Raw genomic sequence first — 22,232 nt, forward strand, 5'->3', positions numbered from 1 at the left:
TGCAACCCAGGCATGAGGAAGCCTCGGGGCTGCGACGAGTTGCTAGAAGCGTACAGCTTCTCGCCACCTTTTCCGTGTATATGAGGTTCATTGGAAACAGACTTATAACGAGGAAGCTGTCATATTTTGAAGTGTTGGCAAGATAGGTCCCTTATTTGAGAAAAGTGGCAGCTGAGTACGTTGGGCGTACGTGTGTGTACGCTTAGCGTACTCATGTGCGTGACTTTTAAGCTGAGCCACCTAGTACGCTGGGCGTACTAGTCCCAGAGTGAAAACCCTAAATGAGGGATGTGTCCCTATAAAAAGAACATGATGGACTCATTTCTGGCCACCATTTCCAGACCTCAACCTTATCCAAACCCTAATTTCCATCCCTTGAGCTTGAGTGTCCACTTGTGAGATTCTAAGTGTTCTTGTGGTATTCTTGGAGTGAAGAAGGAGCATTGAAGAGAATGAAGTTGGAGTCCAGGCTTTGGATATGAACTTTTCTGTGGTTGGAGCATCATTTGAAGGTATAAAGCTCATAGCTTTCTCATCCCTTTTGATTTGAGCATATTATGGTCCATATTAGGGTTTTTGGTCCCAAAGCTTGAAGCTTTATGAGTTGTTGAACTCCAGAGCCTACTATATGTCCCTTTGAGTGTTTTTAATGGAGTGGATTCATAAAAATGGAGTCTTGGACGTCAAAACCACCCCATGCATGAGATATGAGCATTTTTGGGATTAAAGAGCGAGAGTTTTTGTGTTTGGGACTTCCTCAGCCATGCAAAGGCTTAAAGTCATGAACTTTATGGAGTATGAGCCTTTAGGGGGTCCAGATCTGAGAGTATAGCTATGGTCTTAACGGGTTAAGACCAAGAGAGTGGATTAAGCAAAACTGAGCGTACGCCCAACGTAATTCCAGTACGCCCCGCGTACTGATCTAGTGTCCCCGATCAGGATTCGCGTGTACGCTTGCGTACGCTAAGCGTACCAAGGGAGGTACGCTCCGCGTAATCTAGATGTGGGCTAATTTTGACTTTATTTTTAAAAGTTATATTTTAACAGGCTTAGACAGTTAAAGTCCGTTAAAAATTCATAACTTTGTCATCCGACGTCCGTTTTTTACTGTCTTTATATCGTTGAGCTCCTATTAACGAGATCTTCAATTCTCTTTTAGATTGTCTCGGCTAATAATCGATCGATCTAACATTCGATTTCCGAGTTGTATATTGCTACCCTGAATCTTAGAAAAATCATAAATTCCTCTAATGAAGTCAGATTTGGATGTTCTCTATATGCACACTCTCGGTTTAACGTCTACTATGACTCTCGTTTAGATCGCTAAGGCTAACAACTATTTTGTCAAAAATTTACTTTTTACGATACGCGGAGCCGTGTTGGTTTAATCGCGAAATTTCAACAGGTCGGATTTCAACGTTCTTTATATGTACAAAATTTTTGTGACATATACTATAACTTTGGTTAAGATTATTTATCCTGAATAATCTTCTATCAAAAATTCATTTTTTAGCGCTTATTGTCTCTAAATTGACTAGCCCAAATCTGCGGGCGTTACAACATTTAAGCTATATTTTGGTTAATTGCAAATATATTTGGTACTTATTGAGGTAAATTAAATTTTGCAGCCAAATATGAAAGTTTTGAAGGAAAAGGACCAAAATCGACAAAAGATGGAACTTGGAAGGACTAGAGTTGAAGCTAGGAGCTTAACGGAGCTTAAAAGAAAGAAAACCCATGAAAATACAAGTCATATGACGTGGCTACAGAGTACCGTGACATGGAGAAAGGAAAATTCTTGATGATATGCACAATAATGGAGCTCACGACATGAGCATTATAATCTCACGTCGCGAGGAGGAATTCTTCCAGAAGATAGTTACGCAAAATGCAGTTTCCTTGCCAGACACAATTTAGTCTAAGCTCACGACGTGAGACCTTAATTCTCACGACGTGGGACACGAATTTAGGAAACTATAAATATCCCTTTACATATTTGACTTGAGGAGGTTGAATATGAAATTCAAGAGATATAGTCGAATTCAAAAGAAAGAGAAGAGCAAAAAACAACCGTTTGGAAGAAAAGAAGATTGAAGATCAATATTTTGAAAATTACACATCAAATTGATTAGTTTGCATTGATTTAATTATGTCAAATTCTTATGTTTTTGTGTACTTATTGTCTGTTATGAGTAGCTAATCATTAGACTTTCGTTTAGTGTAGATGAACCCTAATAATATGTGCTAGTTTCTTAAATTTGGTTTTTATGAAGTTGGTTAATGCATGTTTTTGATTATCATTACCTAGAATATTAAAGTTTCAATCTTTGTTGCTTTGATTCAAGTTAATCGTAGTTTAATGACCAGTTGAATTGCATGAACTTTTTTACCTAGCAGTTTATGATCATTAAATTGCTAGAGCTAGGATTAGCCACATCTTAGATTAAGTGATAAAGGTAACAAATTTAGTTATGTTGTAGAACATAATTTGATCATAATTGTCTTTGGTAATTTGTCTTGATCATCGATAATTATCTTATATATATCTTACATAGCCCAATTATCATTAATAATCAATTTTGTGTTTGCTTGTGTATGATCATTAAATAGTAGTTCATGAATTGGTGAAACTATTAGGAGATCGGATCAAGACTGCTAACTATATTAAAATTGGTAACCAACTAAATAAATCCATACTTAGTAACTACACATAGGAAAAGGAGGATTCTAAGTTAAACGAAAGTGTTTTCTTAATCTTGTTTACAATCATTTTTAGTTGAGTGTTTAGTTTTAGGTTAATCTATACTTGTAAAATCAGAACCCCCCCCCTCTTTACTTATTGTTTTTTTTTTCAGATTAATTTTAGTAATTATCTTATTAGCTAAATCCATTCCTTGTGTTCGATATCCAACTTACCTAAACTATTCTACAAATTTAACTAGGTGCACTGTCTAAGTGCAATTAGTTAGTTAAGTAGGTTATGATTATAAATTTAAAACTAGATAACATATAAATTGCACATTAATAATAAATGATTGAGGGGATAGTGTGTAACCTAGTTCAAGCATAGCGAAGTGTAGCTCCTGGACATAAAACTCGTCTATGTCTAGTAAGCCAATATACTTCACTTGTCCATCCATATATCTAACCCCTAAGAATTTTTTGAACTTCCCACCATGTGAAGCCTCATAGAAAATGTGTTAGAATTTGCTTTTGTTAAAAGCAAAATACAAAAAGATGAAACAAATTAGTAATTTTCTCCATCGCAATTTTTTTTTTCTTCGACAATCATCACATTAATGGATACTAAAGAACTTACCATATATGGCTCTCGTATCAAAACGTTAGTTTAGTGGTCGAATTTTCCACATCTAAAACACTATCTTCACACACATGTAGTTGCAATGATCAAAAATCATGTGTAGAATCGGTGTTGCCTTGGGTTTAAGGATGATAATGGAGGAAAAAGAAGACGAAAAGGACAACGGAAAGCTAAAGCGTATAAGAGTGAGTGTATGATGTATACTGTTTCCATAATGACAATAATGTGATTGGGAAACTGAAAAGACATTTTTATCCTCACATGAGGAACATATGAGTTTTTATCCTCACATGAGGAACATATGAGATACGTTAATAAATGCCATTTGATGATGATTATTTACAAGAGACTATAATCTACAACAAAACCTATTGAAAATTTGTAATTTTAAAACCACAAATGCTGAAACCAAAGAAATCAACCAAATACAAGGACCAAATTTGAAGTTTTCTCTATTTTTATCTTTACTAAATTTTTTTTTCAAATCAAAACTTGGGGATTAAGAAATGATTTGTCTTCCTTTTTTTTTTCTTTTTAATCTTTTCATTTCTTTTCTATCAAGTCCCACCGCCTCTGTGTCTTGTCCACACTAATAAGCCTCTCCACTAAACTCTCTTTTGATTAAAGAAATTTATCGAAACGCAGTCCTACGAGAGCTTTCTGCTCTCTCTCGATCACATAAAGTATCTCTAAAATTGTACTGATCGATCAGTTACACACACGCATTCATCATCGGTTCCCCGATCAATTTATCCGGCCATGGCTGAAGAAATCGCCAAACTGGTCGGAGTTCTCTTCGACGACAAGTCGTCATCGTCGTCGAACGAAATTAGACTTCGGTCTGAAAAGTTAGGGCTCGAGACGCTATATTTGATCCTTAAACAAGGCGTTGAAATCAATAGTGATGGAAAATTAGGGCTACAACACTGGGACCAGGCTCAGATTCAAGCCGTTATTTCCGTAGCATACGCGATTGTCTCTTCAACCCGATCCATTTCCGGTACATTTTTATTATGAGTTTATGTATATATGTTTTGATTTCGGTTCGCGTTTCAAGTTGTGTTGTGCGTCGTGTGATTGTTCAAGTGTTATATCTTATATGTATATATGTATTTTTTTCCCTGATTTGACAGTCGAGCAAGTAGAACCGATAATTGTTGCCGTTATGGAGCAGGCGTTGGAGTTTGCTCTTTGTTGTTTGGAGAAATCAGTTGCTACCAGTGATGATATAAGTTTCATTCAGGTTTGTAATTTTGTTTAATGGTTCAGTATGCAGGCTGATAGAGTATACACGATCGGAAGATAACTTTTATGGTTTTATTTTTATTTTATGTTATTAAGGAATTCATAACGCTGCCACACTAAGTAAATATCAGGAAGTTGATGATGTAGGGTTATCTGTATGGTACTAAATAGCATCATGCACCATTTTTTTATGCAAGAGACAGTTGTTTCTGTTTTTGAACTGGATGGAGTTAAACTTGATGAGGACACCTGTGGGAAATTACTTTCATGAGATTGTGACACTTTCTTGATAAACTCTAATTGTCTATGCTCTGTTTTGTCTATTAGTAGCCATGACTCTATGATAAGGGTTATAGACTAAAATTCAGGAAGATATTCTATTATTCTTATTTCTTACTAGGCACACATTAAGTTGGTTGTTTCAAATATTCAGTAATATTTTAATTTAAAGAAGCTAGTATAACATGTGCTGCATAAGTGCTCATTTTCAATTAGATCAATGTACGACCTTAGTACCTTAATTGAACATGCTTTGTTCTATAGGATTGCACCTCTGTATCCTTAATTTCCAAAAATCAATTAAATCCATGTCCACTTGCAAAGCCATCACTAAGCTTCCACTTAAATCATTTCAGCCTGGAAACCTCCTTAATGATCACCATCTTACTAATTATTACATCTAGGAGAACTGCTACATTACAACCACACTACCACTCCCTGGAAAATTGATGTAATATCTTTATGCTCCTTGTACACAGTAGTTTACATGGAAATGACATGTAAAGATGCATTGTATCCTCCTTCCAATATAGTTTTACACAATTAAAAGGCTTCAGATCCTAATTGACATATGGTGTTTACAAATGTATTGGTCCAGAGCTAGCATAGTTATGTTTGTTTGCATCTATATGTTTTTTTTTTTTAATTTTTTTCTTCCAAAAAATCATGCAGTTATTGGAGATCGCATTAGTTGATGGAACGATTAAGGAGACTGATGTGTCACACCCTTCTATAAATCTTCTTATAGACTTACTGAAGTCCATCACATTAAGAAACGAAAATGTTGAATTACAAGACCACATTGAATGTATTCTTCAAGGTATTCATCTTTTCTTCTTTCTTTGCATCTTGTTTCATGATTTAGTTGCAAAGTTTCTTAAACCTTTGTATTCTTTTTAAAAGGGAATAGTTGCTCAAAGGAAAAAAAGCCAGTGGATCGTCTCCTTATGACATTAGCTTCCGAATGGACACAACACGATAACATGAACTCATGGACAACTGGAAGAAGTTCTCAAGATTTAAATAAACTAGTCCCACTTTTGCAGCACTGGGCAGTTGTTCACTTGAGATGCATACAACGCCTTGTTTCATATTGCATGGGACTCATTGAGAATCTTGATAGATGTGATGAAAAGATAGACAGCATCAATTTAAGGAAAAGATTATCATTTTGTGCAAGAATTTTCAAATTACTTTCAAGTGTCACCAAAGACGCCCCATATGTTGAATATGATGCTAAGCTGTTGGGATCTTTTGCATCATTTATCAACGTGTTGCCTAGTTTGTTTGCAAGCAGATACGAGTTTGCCACAAACAATGTTTCCATTGAGTTCAGTATCGAAAGCCTTGTATTGTTGCTACTGGAGGCGTTTCTCCACTTAGTTCACACAATTTTCTGCAACAGCACTGTGTTTCAAAACACCTTGGTGTGTGTAATAGTTTCTGTTTTTGAGAATCTGGATGTTGATGTATGGAGGTATGACAAGTCTGTTACAAATATAAAGCTACCAGTGGCCTACTTCCCACGGATTGTTCTTTATGTTCTGAAGTTAGTTGAAGATATAAAGAAACAACAGTATCAAGCTCTTGAATTGAAAGGGTTACATGAAGTTGATTCCTTTTCATGTGGGGGGATCTCTTTGGTGAAGAAGTACACAGTTGAGGAGTTGCTAAAAGTAATATTTCCAACATCAAAGCAATGGGTAAACAATTTGATGCACCTTGCTTTCTTTCTTCACTCTGAGGGTGTCAAAATGTTGCCAAAACTTGATAGATCGTATTCCAGCTTAACAAAGGCGTCTTCTACTTTGGAACCTGAAAGTACAGTTTGCCATGAGGATGAAGCTTTGTTTGGTGACCTTTTCTCAGAAGGTGGGAGGTCAGTGGGGTCCACGGATGGGTATGATCAATCTGTTATCACTGCTAGTTCTGTTACAAACGTGCTTATGCCTCTCCATGCTGCAAGTGAACTGTTTATATTCTTGAAAACAAGTGCTTTTTCACCTGAATGGCATTCTTCAATATACGAGGATGCGTGTAGAAAGCTTAACTCGTATCATATCGATATCATGCTTTCGATTTTGAGTTGTCCAGGGTGTCATGCTGGAGACAGAAGTCCTGATGCTGGTGTAGGTGTAGGGGTATCTTTGTCCGAGCATAGGAAGTTTGTGCATACACATGAGATTTGCTATGAGGTGTTGCATAACTTGTTATCCTTCCATGCTTTATCTGATACCCTCGAAGAGTACCTTGTTGGGAAAATACTGACTGTAGAAAACGGTTGTTTTGTATACAATCATCAGACACTTGCGGTTTTAGCTCATACACTTATATGCCGAGATGGGATGTCTGGGAATCAATTGAGAACAAAAGTCCAAAGGGTATTTTCGGAATTTGTTTTCGAGAAGGTGAAAACAGTCTGTACGCAATGTCCTACTCTTAAAGAAGTTATCGATAGTCTGCCTTCAGTTTTTCACATTGAGATTCTCTTAATGTCATTCCATTTGTCATCTGAAGAAGAAAAAGCATTACACGCGGCTTTCATATTTTCCTCCATTAAATCAATCGAGCCTCTATCTAATGGTTTCAACAGCACCCAATTGTCATGTTGGGGATTGTTGGTTTCACGATTGGTTTTGATTCTTAGACACATGATATTTTATCCGAATGTTTGTCCACCAACTTTACTTTCAGAGTTGAAGTCCAAGTTAAGGGAAGCTCCACTTGCTCGGGGTAATGCAAGCAATGGTACGTTTTGGGTATCTACTTCCGTGGAGAATGTGATGCGGATTTTTACCATAGAAGGGGAAGTCAACAGTAACTTTTTGAGTCAACTGATTGATGTCACATCTTTTACCACTTCAGCACACAGAGAAGATCTTGTGGTTGAATGTTTAGGTTTGAGTTGGGCTGAAGTATGTGCTTCACTTTCTTGGATTTTAGGGTTTTGGAGAGGAAAACGAGCATCAACAATGGAGGATCTGGTTCTTGAAAGATACATTCTTATGCTTTGTTGGGACATCCCTTCTGTTCACACTTCTGTGGATTTGATTCAGACTCTTGACATCACTAACATAGAACATCTTTTGTACTTTGGTCATTCAATCTTGGGTAGTCAAGGAGTTGCTACGGGTGTTGACTTTTCAAAGTTAGTGTACAGTATGCTAGAACAGTTGCAATCAATGCCCATAGTTGAAACCGAAGAACTTGGATGGGATTTCCTGCGGAGTGGATCATGGTTATCTCTTGTACTCTCCTTACTTGGAGCTGGAAACCAGAAGTATGGCACCAATATTGAAAATGACTCGGTGGGTTTAGTCCAGACATCTAAAGATGCTGAATTTCTTACACTTGCTGAAAAGCTTGTGAACAGTTCACTTCATGCAGACACGGTTGCAGTACTTCTGAGGGCGTTATCAGTAATATTACAGAGGTACAGAAACGTTTACAAGAAGACCTTACTTTCTACTTTTGGTGATACCAATAAGTTTTCACCACTGTTACTTCTCAAACACACTGGATTTGACAAGTCTCTACAAGATGTGATTTTTGAGAAATGCGCTTTCAGTCCTTCACAATTGGAGAGTATCTGTGAGCTTTTGTCAAAGTTGGGTACTGCTGTTGATAAGATGGCACCTGGAATCTGGAATAAGGTCTTTCTGGAATTTACAATGCATGGTTTCCCATGTAACAATCAGGTCCCCAGTGGGTTTCTGCTTTCTTGCATTCTTTCCATTAAAGGAATCGTTTCTGTTCTAGATGGGATTCTGAAGATGATAAAAGCGGAAGAACTTACCTCCATCACACGCCTTGAGATTCTTGAATCAATCTTGGAAATTAAAACCGATAGGGTTTTCAACAGTCTCCATGGTCAATGTGATGCAGTATACGGAAGCTTGAGTGATGGGTTGGAAGGGTTTGATTACATGAATTTTTTTACAATGAAAAACATGTACGAGTTTTTGCGGGATATTAATGGTAGAGAAGCTGTTGATAGCTCTGTTAACGAATGTGTAGTCTCCAAAGCTATTGATATCATAGACAGCATCATGAAGGATCCTTCAAGGGCACCAGTGTTAAAATTTTTCATGTCTGATGGAGACCTTTCTAAAGAGCTTGATGATACATTTGGCTCTCAGCGTGGGGATCTTTTGGTCTTTTTTGACGCATTGGATAATTGCAACTCTGAATCGGTTAATGTGAAGGTCCTTACTTTCTTTGTTGATCTTTTATCTGGAGACACATGCCCTAATTTCAAGCCAGATTTACAGAAGAAATTCCTTGACATGGATTTGGTCCACCTCTCCAAATGGCTTGAAAAGAGGCTATTAGGGTCAACAAACGGAAGTTCATCATCCCTAAGAGAGTCAACCATGAAGTTTATCATCTCACTTTTGTCCCCTGAGCCACAAGCTGAAGAATTGCATTCACATATATACGAAGCCCTGTTGATCTCGCTTGATGACGCCTTCATGCTGTATGATGTCAACACAGCAAAATCATATTTGAATTTTGTTGTTCAACTTTCAAGTGGCGAGGCCTCAATGAAACCCCTTTTGGAGCGAACAGTGATGCTAATGAAAAAGCTAGCTTCTGATGAACGTCTGCTTCAAGGCCTAAAATTTCTCTTCGGTTTCGTTGGATCCATGGTAAGTGATAAGAACAGTGTCACAAAGCTGGTTGACAAGTCTTCGCGTAGAATTGGACAGGTGGTGTCAAGGTTGAATTCAAGGAAACATCCAGACACAATGCTTCTTTCTTCCAATCAAGAAGGTGGGCCCACATCCACACCTCTCGACTGTGATGCCACGTCAGCAGATGAAGACGAAGATGACGGGACATCAGACGGTGAAGTTGGCAGCATCGATAAAGACGAATTCGACGATGGCAACAGTGAAAGAGCTCTTGCTTCCAAAGTCTGTACATTCACATCCAGTGGGAGCAATTTCATGGAACAACACTGGTACTTCTGTTACACATGCGATTTAACTGTTTCAAAAGGCTGCTGTTCTGTATGTGCAAAAGTTTGTCATCGTGGACATCGCGTTGTATACTCCCGATCAAGTCGGTTTTTCTGTGACTGTGGGGCCGGGGGTGTACGAGGTAGCAGTTGCCAATGTTTGAAACCTAGGAAATTTACGGGAAATAACAGCAACAGTAACAACGCGCCCACCCGTAGTGGTAATAATCTTCATTCATTTCTACCATTCACTGAAGAAGGGGATCAGGTAGACAGTGAGTCGGATGTTGATGAGGATGGCTCATTGGACAATGACAACAGCACTATCAGATTATCTTTCCCAAGAGAGATACAAGAAGCAATGCCAGAATTGATAAAAGGACTCGATGTTGAAGACCGTGTACTCGAGCTTTGTTCTTCTTTATTACCATCTATAACCACCCGAAGAGACTCCAACCTTTCAAAGGACAAGAATATCTCACTAGGTGAAGATAAAGTGCTTAGTTTCAGTTCCGATCTTCTACAATTAAAAAAGGCGTATAAAAGTGGTTCGTTGGATTTAAAGATAAAAGCAGATTATTCAAATGCTAAAGAACTCAAAGCCCATTTAGCTAGCGGCTCCCTGGTGAAATCATTGCTTAGTGTCAGCACACGTGGACGGCTTGCTGTTGGAGAAGGTGATAAAGTAGCTATATTTGATGTGGGCCAGCTGATCGGACAGGCGACTATCGCACCTGTTACTGCTGACAAGGCGAACGTGAAACCATTATCAAAAAACGTTGTTCGTTTTGAAATCGTGCATCTTGCTTTTAACCCATTGGTTGAGAGTTATCTTGCAGTTGCAGGCTATGAAGATTGCCAGGTTTTGACTGTAAGTCATCGTGGTGAGGTCACAGATCGTTTAGCCATTGAGCTTGCATTACAAGGTGCTTACATAAGACGTGTAGAATGGGTTCCCGGGTCTCAAGTGCAACTCATGGTGGTCACCAACAAATTCGTTAAAATATACGATCTCTCTCAAGACAACATAAGTCCAATCCACTACATCACTTTGCGAGATGACACAATTGTAGATGCAACACTCGCTGTCGTTTCACAAGCCAGGGTTTTTCTTCTTGTCCTTTCTGAACTCGGCTCCTTATACAGACTGGAATTGTCAAATGAAGGAAACTCCGGTGCCAAAACGTTAAAAGAAATTGTCAAAACCCCGGGAAAGGAGAAGGAAAAGGAAACACACGCGAAAGGTTCCTCTTTGTATTTCTCGTCAACTTACAAACTTCTATTTGTGTCATACCAAGACGGGACAACTTTAGTAGGGAGACTTGATCATGGCGCGTTGTCTTTATCTGAGATGTCTGCTGTTTATGAAGATGAACATCGTCCAGCTGGATTGCATCGTTTCAAGGAGTTACTTCCTGGAAGTGGATTGTTTGTTTGCTTTTCGAGTGTGAAGTCAAACGCTGCTTTGACTGTTTCGATTGGAGAACATGATGTTCTTGCACAGAACATGCGGAATGGAGTGTATTCGACCTTAGTGTTGGTGGGTATAACCGCGTATAAGCCTTTATCGAAAGATAAAATTCATTGTCTTGTTTTGCATGATGATGGTAGTCTTCAGATATATACACATGTTCCTGTTGGGGTTGAAGCTGGTGCAAATGTGATTCCGGATAAAGTTAAGAAGTTAGGATCTGATATTCTCAACAGTAAAGCTTATGCTAGTTTGAAGCCGGAATTCCCACTTGATTTTTTTGAGAAAACAGTTTGCATAACGGGTGATGTGAAGTTAAGTGGTGATGCTATCAGGAACGGTGATTCCGAAGGTGCAAAACAGAGTTTGAATTCAGAAGAAGGATTTCTTGAAAGTCCTACACCTGCAGGGTTCAAGGTATGCTTTGTTACAATAAAAGAAAAAAGAAACAGCCCCTGAATTATTCGTATTGATTCATGATTGATGCCTTGTGTTTTTCCATTCCAGGTAACAGTTTCCAATTCAAATCCGGACATCGTAATGGTCGGATTTCGTGTCCATGTGGGGAACACATCAGCAAACCATATACCCTCGGAGATAACAATTTTCCAAAGAGTTATAAAACTAGACGAAGGCATGAGGTCATGGTACGACATCCCATTTACAGTTGCAGAATCCCTTCTAGCTGATGAAGAAATCACAATCTCCATAGGACCAACTTTCAACAGATCAACTTTACCAAGAATAGATACTTTAGAAATTTATGGTAGAGCAAAGGATGAATTTGGTTGGAAGGAGAAAATGGATGCAGTACTGGACATGGAGGCGCGTGTGCTTGGCAACAGTTCTTGGGTTTCAGGATCTGGGAAAAAACGTCGCACTGGTCAAGCTGCTCCTATTGAAGAACAAGTTGTTGCAGATGGACTTAACCTTTTGTCCAGATTATACACGTTGTGTAAGCCACATGGATCTTCAAATATGGAGGAAGTAAAAACAGAGCTGAACAAACTAAAATGCAAGCAGCTGTTGGAAACCATATTTGAAAGCGACAGGGAACCTATGTTGCAAGCTGCTGCATGTCGCGTTCTTCAAGCTGTTTTTCCTAAACGAGAAATATATTATCAAGTACACAAGTCACTTCTCTACTTCAGTTTTTTATGTTATGCTTTTACTAATTTACAATTTACAACATTCATAGGTTAAAGACACAATGAGGCTTCTAGGAGTGGTGAAATCAACTTCCACACTGTTGTCAAGGCTTGGAATCGGTGGAAGTACATCGGGGTGGATTATTGAAGAGTTTACAGCTCAGATGCATGCGGTTTCCAAAATTGCACTCAACCGTCGTTCTAACTTGGCCACTTTTCTTGAAACACATGGTATGGTTTTAAATTTTATTATCAGTTTATGTTATTTATTTTTTAATTGTTTCTGAAAATGATGTTTTGTAGGTTCGGAGGTGGTTGATGGGCTTATGCAGGTTCTATGGGGGATTTTGGACATAGAACAGCCTGAAACACAGACCATGAACAACATTGTTATAGCATCTGTGGACCTTATTTACTCTTATGCCGAGTGTTTGGTTTCACATGAAAAAGACTCGGGTGGTGATACTGTTGTGCCAGCTGTCTCTCTTTTTAAGAAGCTTCTCTTTTCCCAAAACGAGGCTGTTCAGACATCTAGCAGGTGAATATCTATTATCTCTAGTCATCAGTTTTTAACATTGTATGCTGAATATTTTTTTTTGAACAATTTTTTATCCAGCTTGGCGATATCTTCGAGGCTACTTCAAGTTCCGTTTCCGAAGCAAACAATGTTAGGTACAGATGACGGAGCAGACAGTACAACCGCTGCTCTCACACGCGCTGACGTGGCGAACCCAGCTGGTGGAAACACTCGGATTATGGTTGAGGAAGATTCTTCCATCACTTCATCTGTTCAATACTGCTGTGATGGTTGTTCCACTGTTCCTATACTCAGGAGAAGATGGCATTGTACAGTCTGCCCTGATTTTGATCTATGTGAAGGCTGCTATGAAAGCCTTGATGCTGACAGACTCCCCCCTCCTCACTCGCGAGACCATCCCATGTCAGCAATTCCAATTGAAGCTGAAACATATAGTGGAGAAGGCAACGAAATGCACTTCTCTACCGATGATTTAACCGATCCATGTTTGCTTCCAGTTGCATCATCAGACTCCGGAATCACGAATTCCGCTCCCGCAATCCATGTCTTGGAAACGAATGATTCCGGCGAGTTTCCGTCTTCAGTTACTGATTCCGTTACGATTTCCGCTTCAAAAAGGGCGATTAACTCTTCGATTCTTTCGGAGTTTCTCAAACTTTTAAATGGATGGATGGAGACTACTTCCGGTGTTCGTGCCATTCCGGTTATGCAGCTCTTCTACAGGCTATCATCTGCTGTAGGTGGACCTTTCGTTGACAGCTCGAGGCCCGAAAGTTTAGATCTTGAAAAGTTAATAAAATGGTTTCTAGAAGAAATTTCCATCAACAAACCTTTCACAGCAAAGTCACGTTCTTCTTTCGGAGAAGTCACTATTCTAGTCTTCATGTTCTTTACACTAATGTTACGAAACTGGCACCAGCCAGGTGGTGATAGTTCAGTGGCGAAACCCGATGCACATGAAAAAACCGTTGTCCAGTTTCCCTCTTCTACTCCAGTTACTTCAACAGCTGTAGATGATCAAGAGAAAAACAGTTTCCATTCCCAACTCCTTCGAGCGTGTGGGTCCCTTCGCCAACAAGATTTTGTTAACTACCTCATGGATATTTTACAACAGCTGATGCATGTTTTCAAATCCCCTTCTGTTGGTTTTGATTCTTCCCATGCTGCTAATTCTGGTTCAGGATGTGGGGCCCTGTTAACAGTCCGTAGAGAAATACCCGCGGGTAATTTCTCCCCGTTTTTCTCCGATTCGTATGCGAAATCTCATCGAGCGGATATGTTCGCGGACTATCATCGGTTATTGTTGGAGAACACTTTCAGATTAGTCTACAGCTTAGTACGCCCTGAAAAGCATGACAACAAAGGTGCTGAAAAAGAAAAGTTCTTCAAAATCCCATCTGGAAAGGATTTAAAGCTTGAAGGGTATCAAGACGTTCTCTGCAGCTACATCAATAATCCCAATACAACTTTCGTAAGAAGATATGCCAGGAGACTGTTCTTACATCTATGTGGTAGCAAAACACACTACTACAGCATTCGAGACTCGTGGCAGTTTTCAAGTGAAGTTAAGAAGCTGTATAAACATGTGAACAAGTCGGGTGGATTTCAAGGCACTCTTTCCTATGAAAGAAGTGTCAAGGTGGTGAAATGTTTGTCTACCATGGCTGAAGTAGCTTCTTCACGTCCCAGAAACTGGCAGAAATATTGTTCGAGACATGGCGATGTGTTGCGTTTTCTTCTCAATGGCGTCTTCTATTTCCCAGAAGAATGCGTGTCTCAATCTCTTAAACTCTTGAATTTGTCCTTCTACAATGGGAAAGACATTAGCATGTCATTACAGAAAATCGAAGGAGGTGAGACTGTTTCCACAACTAGTTCAAGCAAATCCGGGACACAAAAGAAAAAGAAAGGAGACGAGGGAACAGGAACGGGATCGGAATCTGGTTTGGATAAATCCTACATGGACATGGAGCCAATGGTGGAGATTTTTGCTGATAAAGGGTATGACATTTTGAGACAGTTTGTTGATTGCTTTTTACTCGAGTGGAATTCAAGCTCTGTTCGTGTGGAAGCCAAATGTGTGTTGTATGGAGCCTGGCATCATGGGAAGCAGTCGTTTAAGGAAACAATGTTGGCGATTCTGTTAGAAAAAGTCAAATGCTTACCGATGTATGGTCAAAACATCATGGAGTATACAGAACTTGTCACTTGTTTGTTAGGAAGAGCACCCGACAACAACACGAAACAACAAAGCAACGAGATTGTTGACCGATGTTTGACTTCTGATGTCATCAAATGCATATTCGATACCCTTCACTTACAAAACGAGCTATTGGCCAACCATCCGAATTCACGCATCTACAACACCTTAAGTGGGTTGGTAGAGTTTGATGGCTACTATCTCGAAAGTGAGCCATGTGTCGCGTGTAGCTGTCCCGAGCTTCCTTACAGTAGAATGAAATTAGAGAGTTTAAAATCCGAAACGAAATTCACTGACAATCGGATAATAGTGAAATGCACAGGAAGCTACACCATTCAGAGTGTCACCATGAATGTTCACGATGCTCGTAAGTCTAAATCGGTCAAAGTCCTGAATCTGTATTACAACAATCGACCTGTTGCTGACCTGGCGGAGCTTAAAAACAACTGGGCGTTATGGAAACGCGCGAAAATCTGCCATCTGGCGTTCAATCAAACCGAACTCAAAGTGGATTTCCCAATCCCGATCACCGCGTGTAACTTCATGATTGAACTCGATTCCTTTTATGAAAATCTTCAGGCGTTGTCTCTTGAACCTCTGCAATGCCCACGATGCAGTCGACCTGTAACCGATAGACACGGAATCTGTGGGAATTGTCATGAAAATGCTTACCAGTGTAGACAATGTCGGAACATCAATTATGAAAATCTGGATTCCTTTTTATGTAACGAGTGTGGTTACAGCAAATACGGTCGGTTTGAATTCAATTTCATGGCGAAACCGAGTTTCACATTTGATAACATGGAGAACGATGATGATATGAAGAGAGGGTTGGCTGCTATTGAATCTGAATCTGAAAATGCTCATAGGAGATACCAGCAGCTTTTAGGGTTCAAAAAACCTTTACTAAAGATTGTATCAAGCATTGGTGAAAACGACATGGACTCTCAACAGAAAGATTCCGTTCAGCAAATGATGGTTTCTCTACCCGGCCCTTCATGTAAGATAAACCGTAAGATCGCGCTTCTTGGTGTTCTATATGGTGAAAAATGCAAAGCTGCTTTCGATTCAGTCAGTAAAAGTATTCAGACGCTTCAAGGGCTTCGACGCGTTTTAATGAATTACTTGCATCAAAAACATTCTGATGACTCGGTAGCCTCTTCCAGACTAGTGGTGTCCAGGTCACCAAACAGCTGTTACGGGTGTGCAACTGTGTTCGTTACACAGTGTCTTGAATTGCTGCAAGTCTTGTCAAAGCACTCAAGTTCCAAAAAGCAGCTTGTGTCTGCTGGAATTTTATCTGAATTATTCGAGAACAACATCCATCAAGGTCCGAAAACTGCCCGAGTCCAAGCCCGGGCAGCACTATGTGCCTTCTCTGAAGGTGACAAAAACGCAGTGTCTGAACTGAATGTCTTGATTCAGAAGAAAGTAATGTATTGTCTCGAGCATCATCGTTCCATGGATATTGCACTTGCCACACGTGAAGAGTTGCTCTTGCTTTCAGAAGTGTGCTCATTGGCTAATGAATTTTGGGAGTCAAGATTACGTGTCGTTTTCCAGCTGTTGTTTTCTTCAATCAAATTGGGCGCAAAACATCCTTCTATATCTGAACACGTCATTCTTCCTTGTTTGAGAATCATATCACAAGCATGCACTCCTCCAAAACCTGATTCATCAGACAAAGAACAAGCAGGATCAAAACCTAACCCAGTTCCCATTCCATTACAAAAAGATGAAAACAGCTTAAACGGTTCTCAGAAGACTCATGATATACAGCTCTTAAGTTACTCAGAATGGGAACGAGGTGCTTCGTATCTTGATTTTGTAAGGCGACATAAAGTCTCACAAACAACTATACCTGGACAGAGGTCACGCCCTCAGAAGTATGAGTTTCTCGCATTGAAATATGCTCTTAGATGGAAACGTCGTGCTTGCAAGACAAACAAGAGTGAAATTGCTTCTTTTGAATTGGGTTCATGGGTTACAGAACTGGTTCTAAGTGCTTGTTCTCAATCTATAAGATCAGAGATGTGCATGTTGATCAGTTTGCTTTGTGCACAAGGCTCATCAAGACGGTTTCGGTTACTAAACCTACTCATGTCTTTGTTGCCTGCAACTCTTTCTGCTGGTGAAAACGCTGCTGAGTATTTCGAATTGCTCTTTAAAATGATTGAGACAGAAGATGCACGCCTTTTCTTGACTGTACGTGGATGTTTGACCACAATTTGTAAGCTGATCACACAAGAGGTGAGTAATGTTGAATCTTTGGAGAGAAGTCTGCGTATTGACATCTCACAGGGTTTCATCCTTCATAAGCTCATCGAGCTCCTTGGAAAGTTTTTAGACGTCCCAAATATCAGATCCAGGTATAATCTATATATATATATTCTTTGTTCTTTATCAAATCTTGATAGTTAAAACTTGAAACCCTTGTTTTTACATATAAATAATAAATGTCACTTGATGACAGGTTCATGAAGGAACAACTGCTCTCGGAAGTCCTTGAGGCCCTTATTGTCGTTAGGGGATTAATAGTGCAGAAAACAAAGCTGATAAGTGATTGCAGTCGACTTTTAAAGGATCTTCTCGATAGTCTTTTGCTGGAAAGTGCTGAAAATAAAAAACATTTCATCCAGGCATGCATTCGCGGTTTACAGACTCATGGGGAGGATAAAAGAGGGCGATCTAATTTGGTATGTAAAAGTTACTGTTTATCCCGACATTTTATTCTATTTGATTCATTCACAACTAAAATTGCAATAACTTCTTCTGCAGTTCATACTGGAGCAACTTTGTAACCTGATATGCCCATCAAAACCCGAAGCTGTATACCATTTGATACTGAACAAGGCACACACACAAGAAGAGTTCATCCGTGGTTCAATGACCAAAAATCCTTATTCAAGTGCTGAAATAGGTCCATTAATGCGTGATGTCAAAAACAAAATTTGTAACCAGTTGGATCTTTTAGGTCTTATTGAGGATGATTATGGTATGGAACTTCTAGTAGCTGGAAACATAATCTCCCTTGATTTAAGCATTGCCCAAGTTTACGAACAAGTCTGGAAAAAGTCTAGTAGTCAATCCACAAACGCACTTGCTGCTGCCACATTGCTTTCTTCCAACGCTGCCACGTCAGCAAGAGATTCTCCTCCCATGACAGTGACCTACAGACTTCAGGTTTATTTATTTTTTCTCACAACTTACTATTCTCTATGTGCCAAAGTAGATTGCTATTTTCTCCATTTAAATGCTTGTTGGCTATTAACAGGGGTTAGATGGTGAAGCTACTGAACCAATGATTAAAGAATTGGACGAGGACAGAGAAGAGTCCCAAGATCCTGAAGTTGAGTTTGCTATAGCAGGGGCAGTTCGGGAATGTGGCGGGTTGGAAATTTTATTGGAAATTGTTCAGGTATGAATAATATTCTGTGCTTAAATGCATCACTTTTTAGCATATTCTAAATTTCTAATTTCAATTTTTTTTTGTTGAAGCGTTTGCGAGATGATTTGAAGTCAAACCAGGAGCAATTAGTGGCTGTTTTGAATCTGTTAATGCACTGCTGCAAAATAAGGGGAAACAGAACAGCTCTATTGAAACTTGGAGCTTTAAGCCTACTCCTTGAAATCGCAAGACGTGCGTTTTCCGTTGATGCCATTGAGCCAGCTGAAGGAATTCTTCTAATTGTAGAAAGTTTAACAATGGAAGCCAACGAAAGTGACAATATCAACATTACCCAAAACGCCCTCACTGTTTCCAACGAAGAAGCTGGTGCTGGCGAGCAAGCCAAGAAGATAGTCCTCATGTTCCTGGAGAGACTGTCGTACCCGCTAGGGGTAAAAAAGTCAAGCAAACAACAGAGAAACACCGAGATGGTTGCTAGAATTTTACCTTACTTGACTTACGGTGAGCCTGCTGCAATGGAAGCACTCGTGCAACACTTCGATCCTTACTTAAAGAACTGGGTCGAATTCGATACTTTGCAGAAACAACATGCGGAAAATCCCAAGGACGAAACCGTCTTTTTACAAGCATCGAAACAGAGATTCGCGGTTGAGAATTTTGTTCGGGTTTCGGAATCAATGAAGACAAGCTCTTGCGGGGAGAGACTAAAAGACATCATATTGGAAACCAAAATTACCGAATCTGCAGTTAGACATTTAAAGGACAGTTTCGCTTTCACTGGGGAATCTGGATTCCGGTCTAGACCGGAATGGGGTTCCGGTTTAAAACTTCCATCCGTTCCTCTCATTCTCTCGATGCTCAGAGGGCTTTCAATGGGACACCTGGCGACACAAAAGTGCATCGATGAAGGAGGGATATTACCTTTACTCCATGCCTTGGAAGGTGTAGCGGGAGAAAATGAAATTGGAGCGAGAGCTGAAAACTTGTTGGATACAATTTCAGATAAAGAAGGAAAAGGCGACGGGTTCCTTGCTGAGAAAGTCAGCGCTTTACGCCATGCCACGCGAGATGAAATGAAACGACTCGCTTTAATGAAAAGAAAGGACGTGCTTCAGGTAATTTTCTTCTCTTTTACTTTTCGTATCCATTTTTTTTTTTTGAAGGAAATAAAGCTGAGAATTTGTTAAACAGACGCTTGGGATGCAAGAAGAAATGGCATCAGATGGTGGGAAACGAATCGTTGTATCTCAACCGCTTCTAGAAGGTTTAGAAGAAATGGAAGAAGAGGAAGAGGGTTTAGCTTGCATGGTATGCCGAGAAGGATACAGTCTAAGACCAAACGACTTACTTGGCGTTTACACATTCAGCAAAAGGGTAAACCTTGGTGTTGGGAGTAGCACTTCAGGAGGAAGCAGCAGCACACGTGGCGATTGTGTCTACACAAGTGTCAGCCATTTCAACATCATACATTTCCAATGTCACCAAGAGGCTAAACGAGCCGATGCTGCTTTAAAAACCCCCAAAAAGGAATGGGATGGAGCTGCCCTTAGAAACAACGAGACACTTTGCAATAATCTCTTCCCCTTAAAGGGTCCCGCAGTTCCAGTGGCGCAATACACACGCTATGTTGATCAGTACTGGGATTACCTAAACGCCCTTGGTCGTGCTGATGGAAGTCGACTTCGCTTGTTGACTTATGATATTGTTCTGGTATGTGATATTGTAACATTGTAATATAAATTGTAACGTTTAATTTTATTTTTTAATTTCATTTATGTTTGCACAGATGCTTGCGAGATTTGCAACAGGAGCATCATTCAGCACAGACAGTCGAGGCGGAGGAAAAGAAAGCAACGCAAAATTCCTCCCGTTCATGATCCAAATGGCGCGTTACCTCCTCGACCACGACCCATCCCAACGCCACAACCTTGCGAAATCCGTAGCATCTTATCTCGCGTCCTCCACACCGGATTCCAAATCCCCACCACCTACCACCACCACCACCACAGCTACAGAAGAAACCGTCCAATTCATGATGGTCACCTCCCTCTTATCGGAATCACACGAGTCCTGGCTCCAACACCGCCGCACGTTCCTCCAACGCGGTATCTACCACGCCTACATGCAACGGACCCACTCCCGGTCAACTCACCGCCCGCCAACCGCCGCCAAACCGGAGGAGCTACTGGCCATCATCCAGCCAATGTTGGTGTACACGGGGTTGATCGAACAGTTGCAGAGGTATTTCAAGGTTGAAAAGAAAAAGGATTTGGTGGAGAAGAGTAATAGTAATGAGAAGGATTTGGAGAGGTGGGAGGTGGTGATGAAGGAGAGATTAGTGAATGTGAAGGATTTGGTTGGATTTTCAAAAGAGATGTTGTCATGGTTGGATGATATGAGTTCTGTTGGTGATTTACAGGAGGCGTTTGATGTCATCGGTGTGTTGGCTGATGTCATGTCATCTGGTAAGTGTGAGGATTTCGTGTATGCTGCTATTGATGCTGGGAAAGGGTAGTTTCGTAAATTTCATCAAAATTTTGACTTGTTATGTGTTGTTTGTTGTGGGGGTCTTGAAATACATACTTTCACCTTATTTGTAGCTTTGTGTGGTGAATAATATTTTTAAAGATCTGTAAGAATAGTCCAAGAAGTTAAGGAAAAGTTACTAAAAATTAAAAAGTTATTTTTGATGGTGATTTTATCTTTGATGATTTAATAAATGGAATTTAAAGGTGTAGACTTGAACAGACTTTTTTCTTGTCACGATTATTTATAAAATAGTATTTATTTTTTTAAAATAAGAGGATATGAAAACTTGTATACATGCTGTTGACCCGTTGACGATAAAACATTGTTTAAATCAACTTGTATTTATGTATAGTCGTGGAAGAAAGTACTATATGATGGTTACTGGTGATTGAGACAATGAGATTTATGTAATTTCGTTATATCACGGGAATGGAGCAAGTGGCTAAACTTTTAATGGTTGCAAAGGACGTTTCAACCGATCATTTTGGAGAATTAGGTATAATAGCATGTGCTGTGATAGTTTCTACTTTATGCATTCTCGATCACATCGTTCCAACATTCAACGTGATTTATCTTCTTTAATAAACCATCTTTTTTCTTAAAAAAAATTATGTAATGGGGCCCATGCAAAATGAAGCAATATATAAACAAATTTAGATTTAGATTTTTCTACCTTTTTAGAATGAAAATAGGTTTTGAAATATTTTTCAATCATAATACCGAATTCCGATTCTACATTTATCAACATATAAGGAAGTGGTATGTAGATTAGTGCATTGATATTAGAATAAGTATTTTTATTTTTTTTAACAACTCAAGTGTGCTGGATACTAATCTTTTACATGAGTTGTTATCGACTAAGAATTAAATACCCTATCATCTTTAACATATAAGGAAGTGGTATGTAGAAGGGAATTTATATCTCGATAACATATGATATAGCAACATGAGATACCTATCTTGAGACAATCCAAATCTTTTTTACAATTTTTTTAGTAGCATGAGATAGCAATCTTGAGAAGGTCCAAATCTTTTTTACAGATTTTTTCAACTTTTTTTGTATGTTTTTAAAACTTTTTTCAAATTTTTTATATATTTATTTTTATAAAGTTAATTTTCTTTACAGATTTA

The 22,232-nt window shown here is 39.3% G+C and overlaps 1 protein-coding gene across 1 annotated transcript; it reads left to right on the plus strand.

Annotated features, from left to right (window-relative positions):
• Positions 1 to 3,910: 3,910 nt before the first annotated feature.
• BIG (auxin transport protein (BIG)) lies at positions 3,911 to 21,255 on the plus strand. Its single transcript, XM_079046481.1, has 14 exons — positions 3,911 to 4,322; positions 4,456 to 4,565; positions 5,519 to 5,666; positions 5,750 to 11,694; positions 11,785 to 12,402; positions 12,476 to 12,656; positions 12,729 to 12,963; positions 13,042 to 17,532; positions 17,637 to 17,859; positions 17,942 to 18,346; positions 18,438 to 18,581; positions 18,662 to 19,687; positions 19,764 to 20,282; positions 20,359 to 21,255. The coding sequence occupies exons 1-14, from the start codon at positions 4,082 to 4,084 to the stop codon at positions 21,085 to 21,087; spliced, it is 15,015 nt and encodes a 5,004-aa protein (XP_078902607.1). The 5' UTR covers positions 3,911 to 4,081; the 3' UTR covers positions 21,088 to 21,255.
• Positions 21,256 to 22,232: the final 977 nt, after the last annotated feature.

The sequence above is a fragment of the Lactuca virosa genome, chromosome 4 (genome assembly GCF_052849685.1).
Source record: "Lactuca virosa cultivar CGN04683 chromosome 4, Lactuca_virosa_CGN04683_v6, whole genome shotgun sequence".
Classification (NCBI taxonomy): domain Eukaryota; kingdom Viridiplantae; phylum Streptophyta; class Magnoliopsida; order Asterales; family Asteraceae; genus Lactuca; species Lactuca virosa.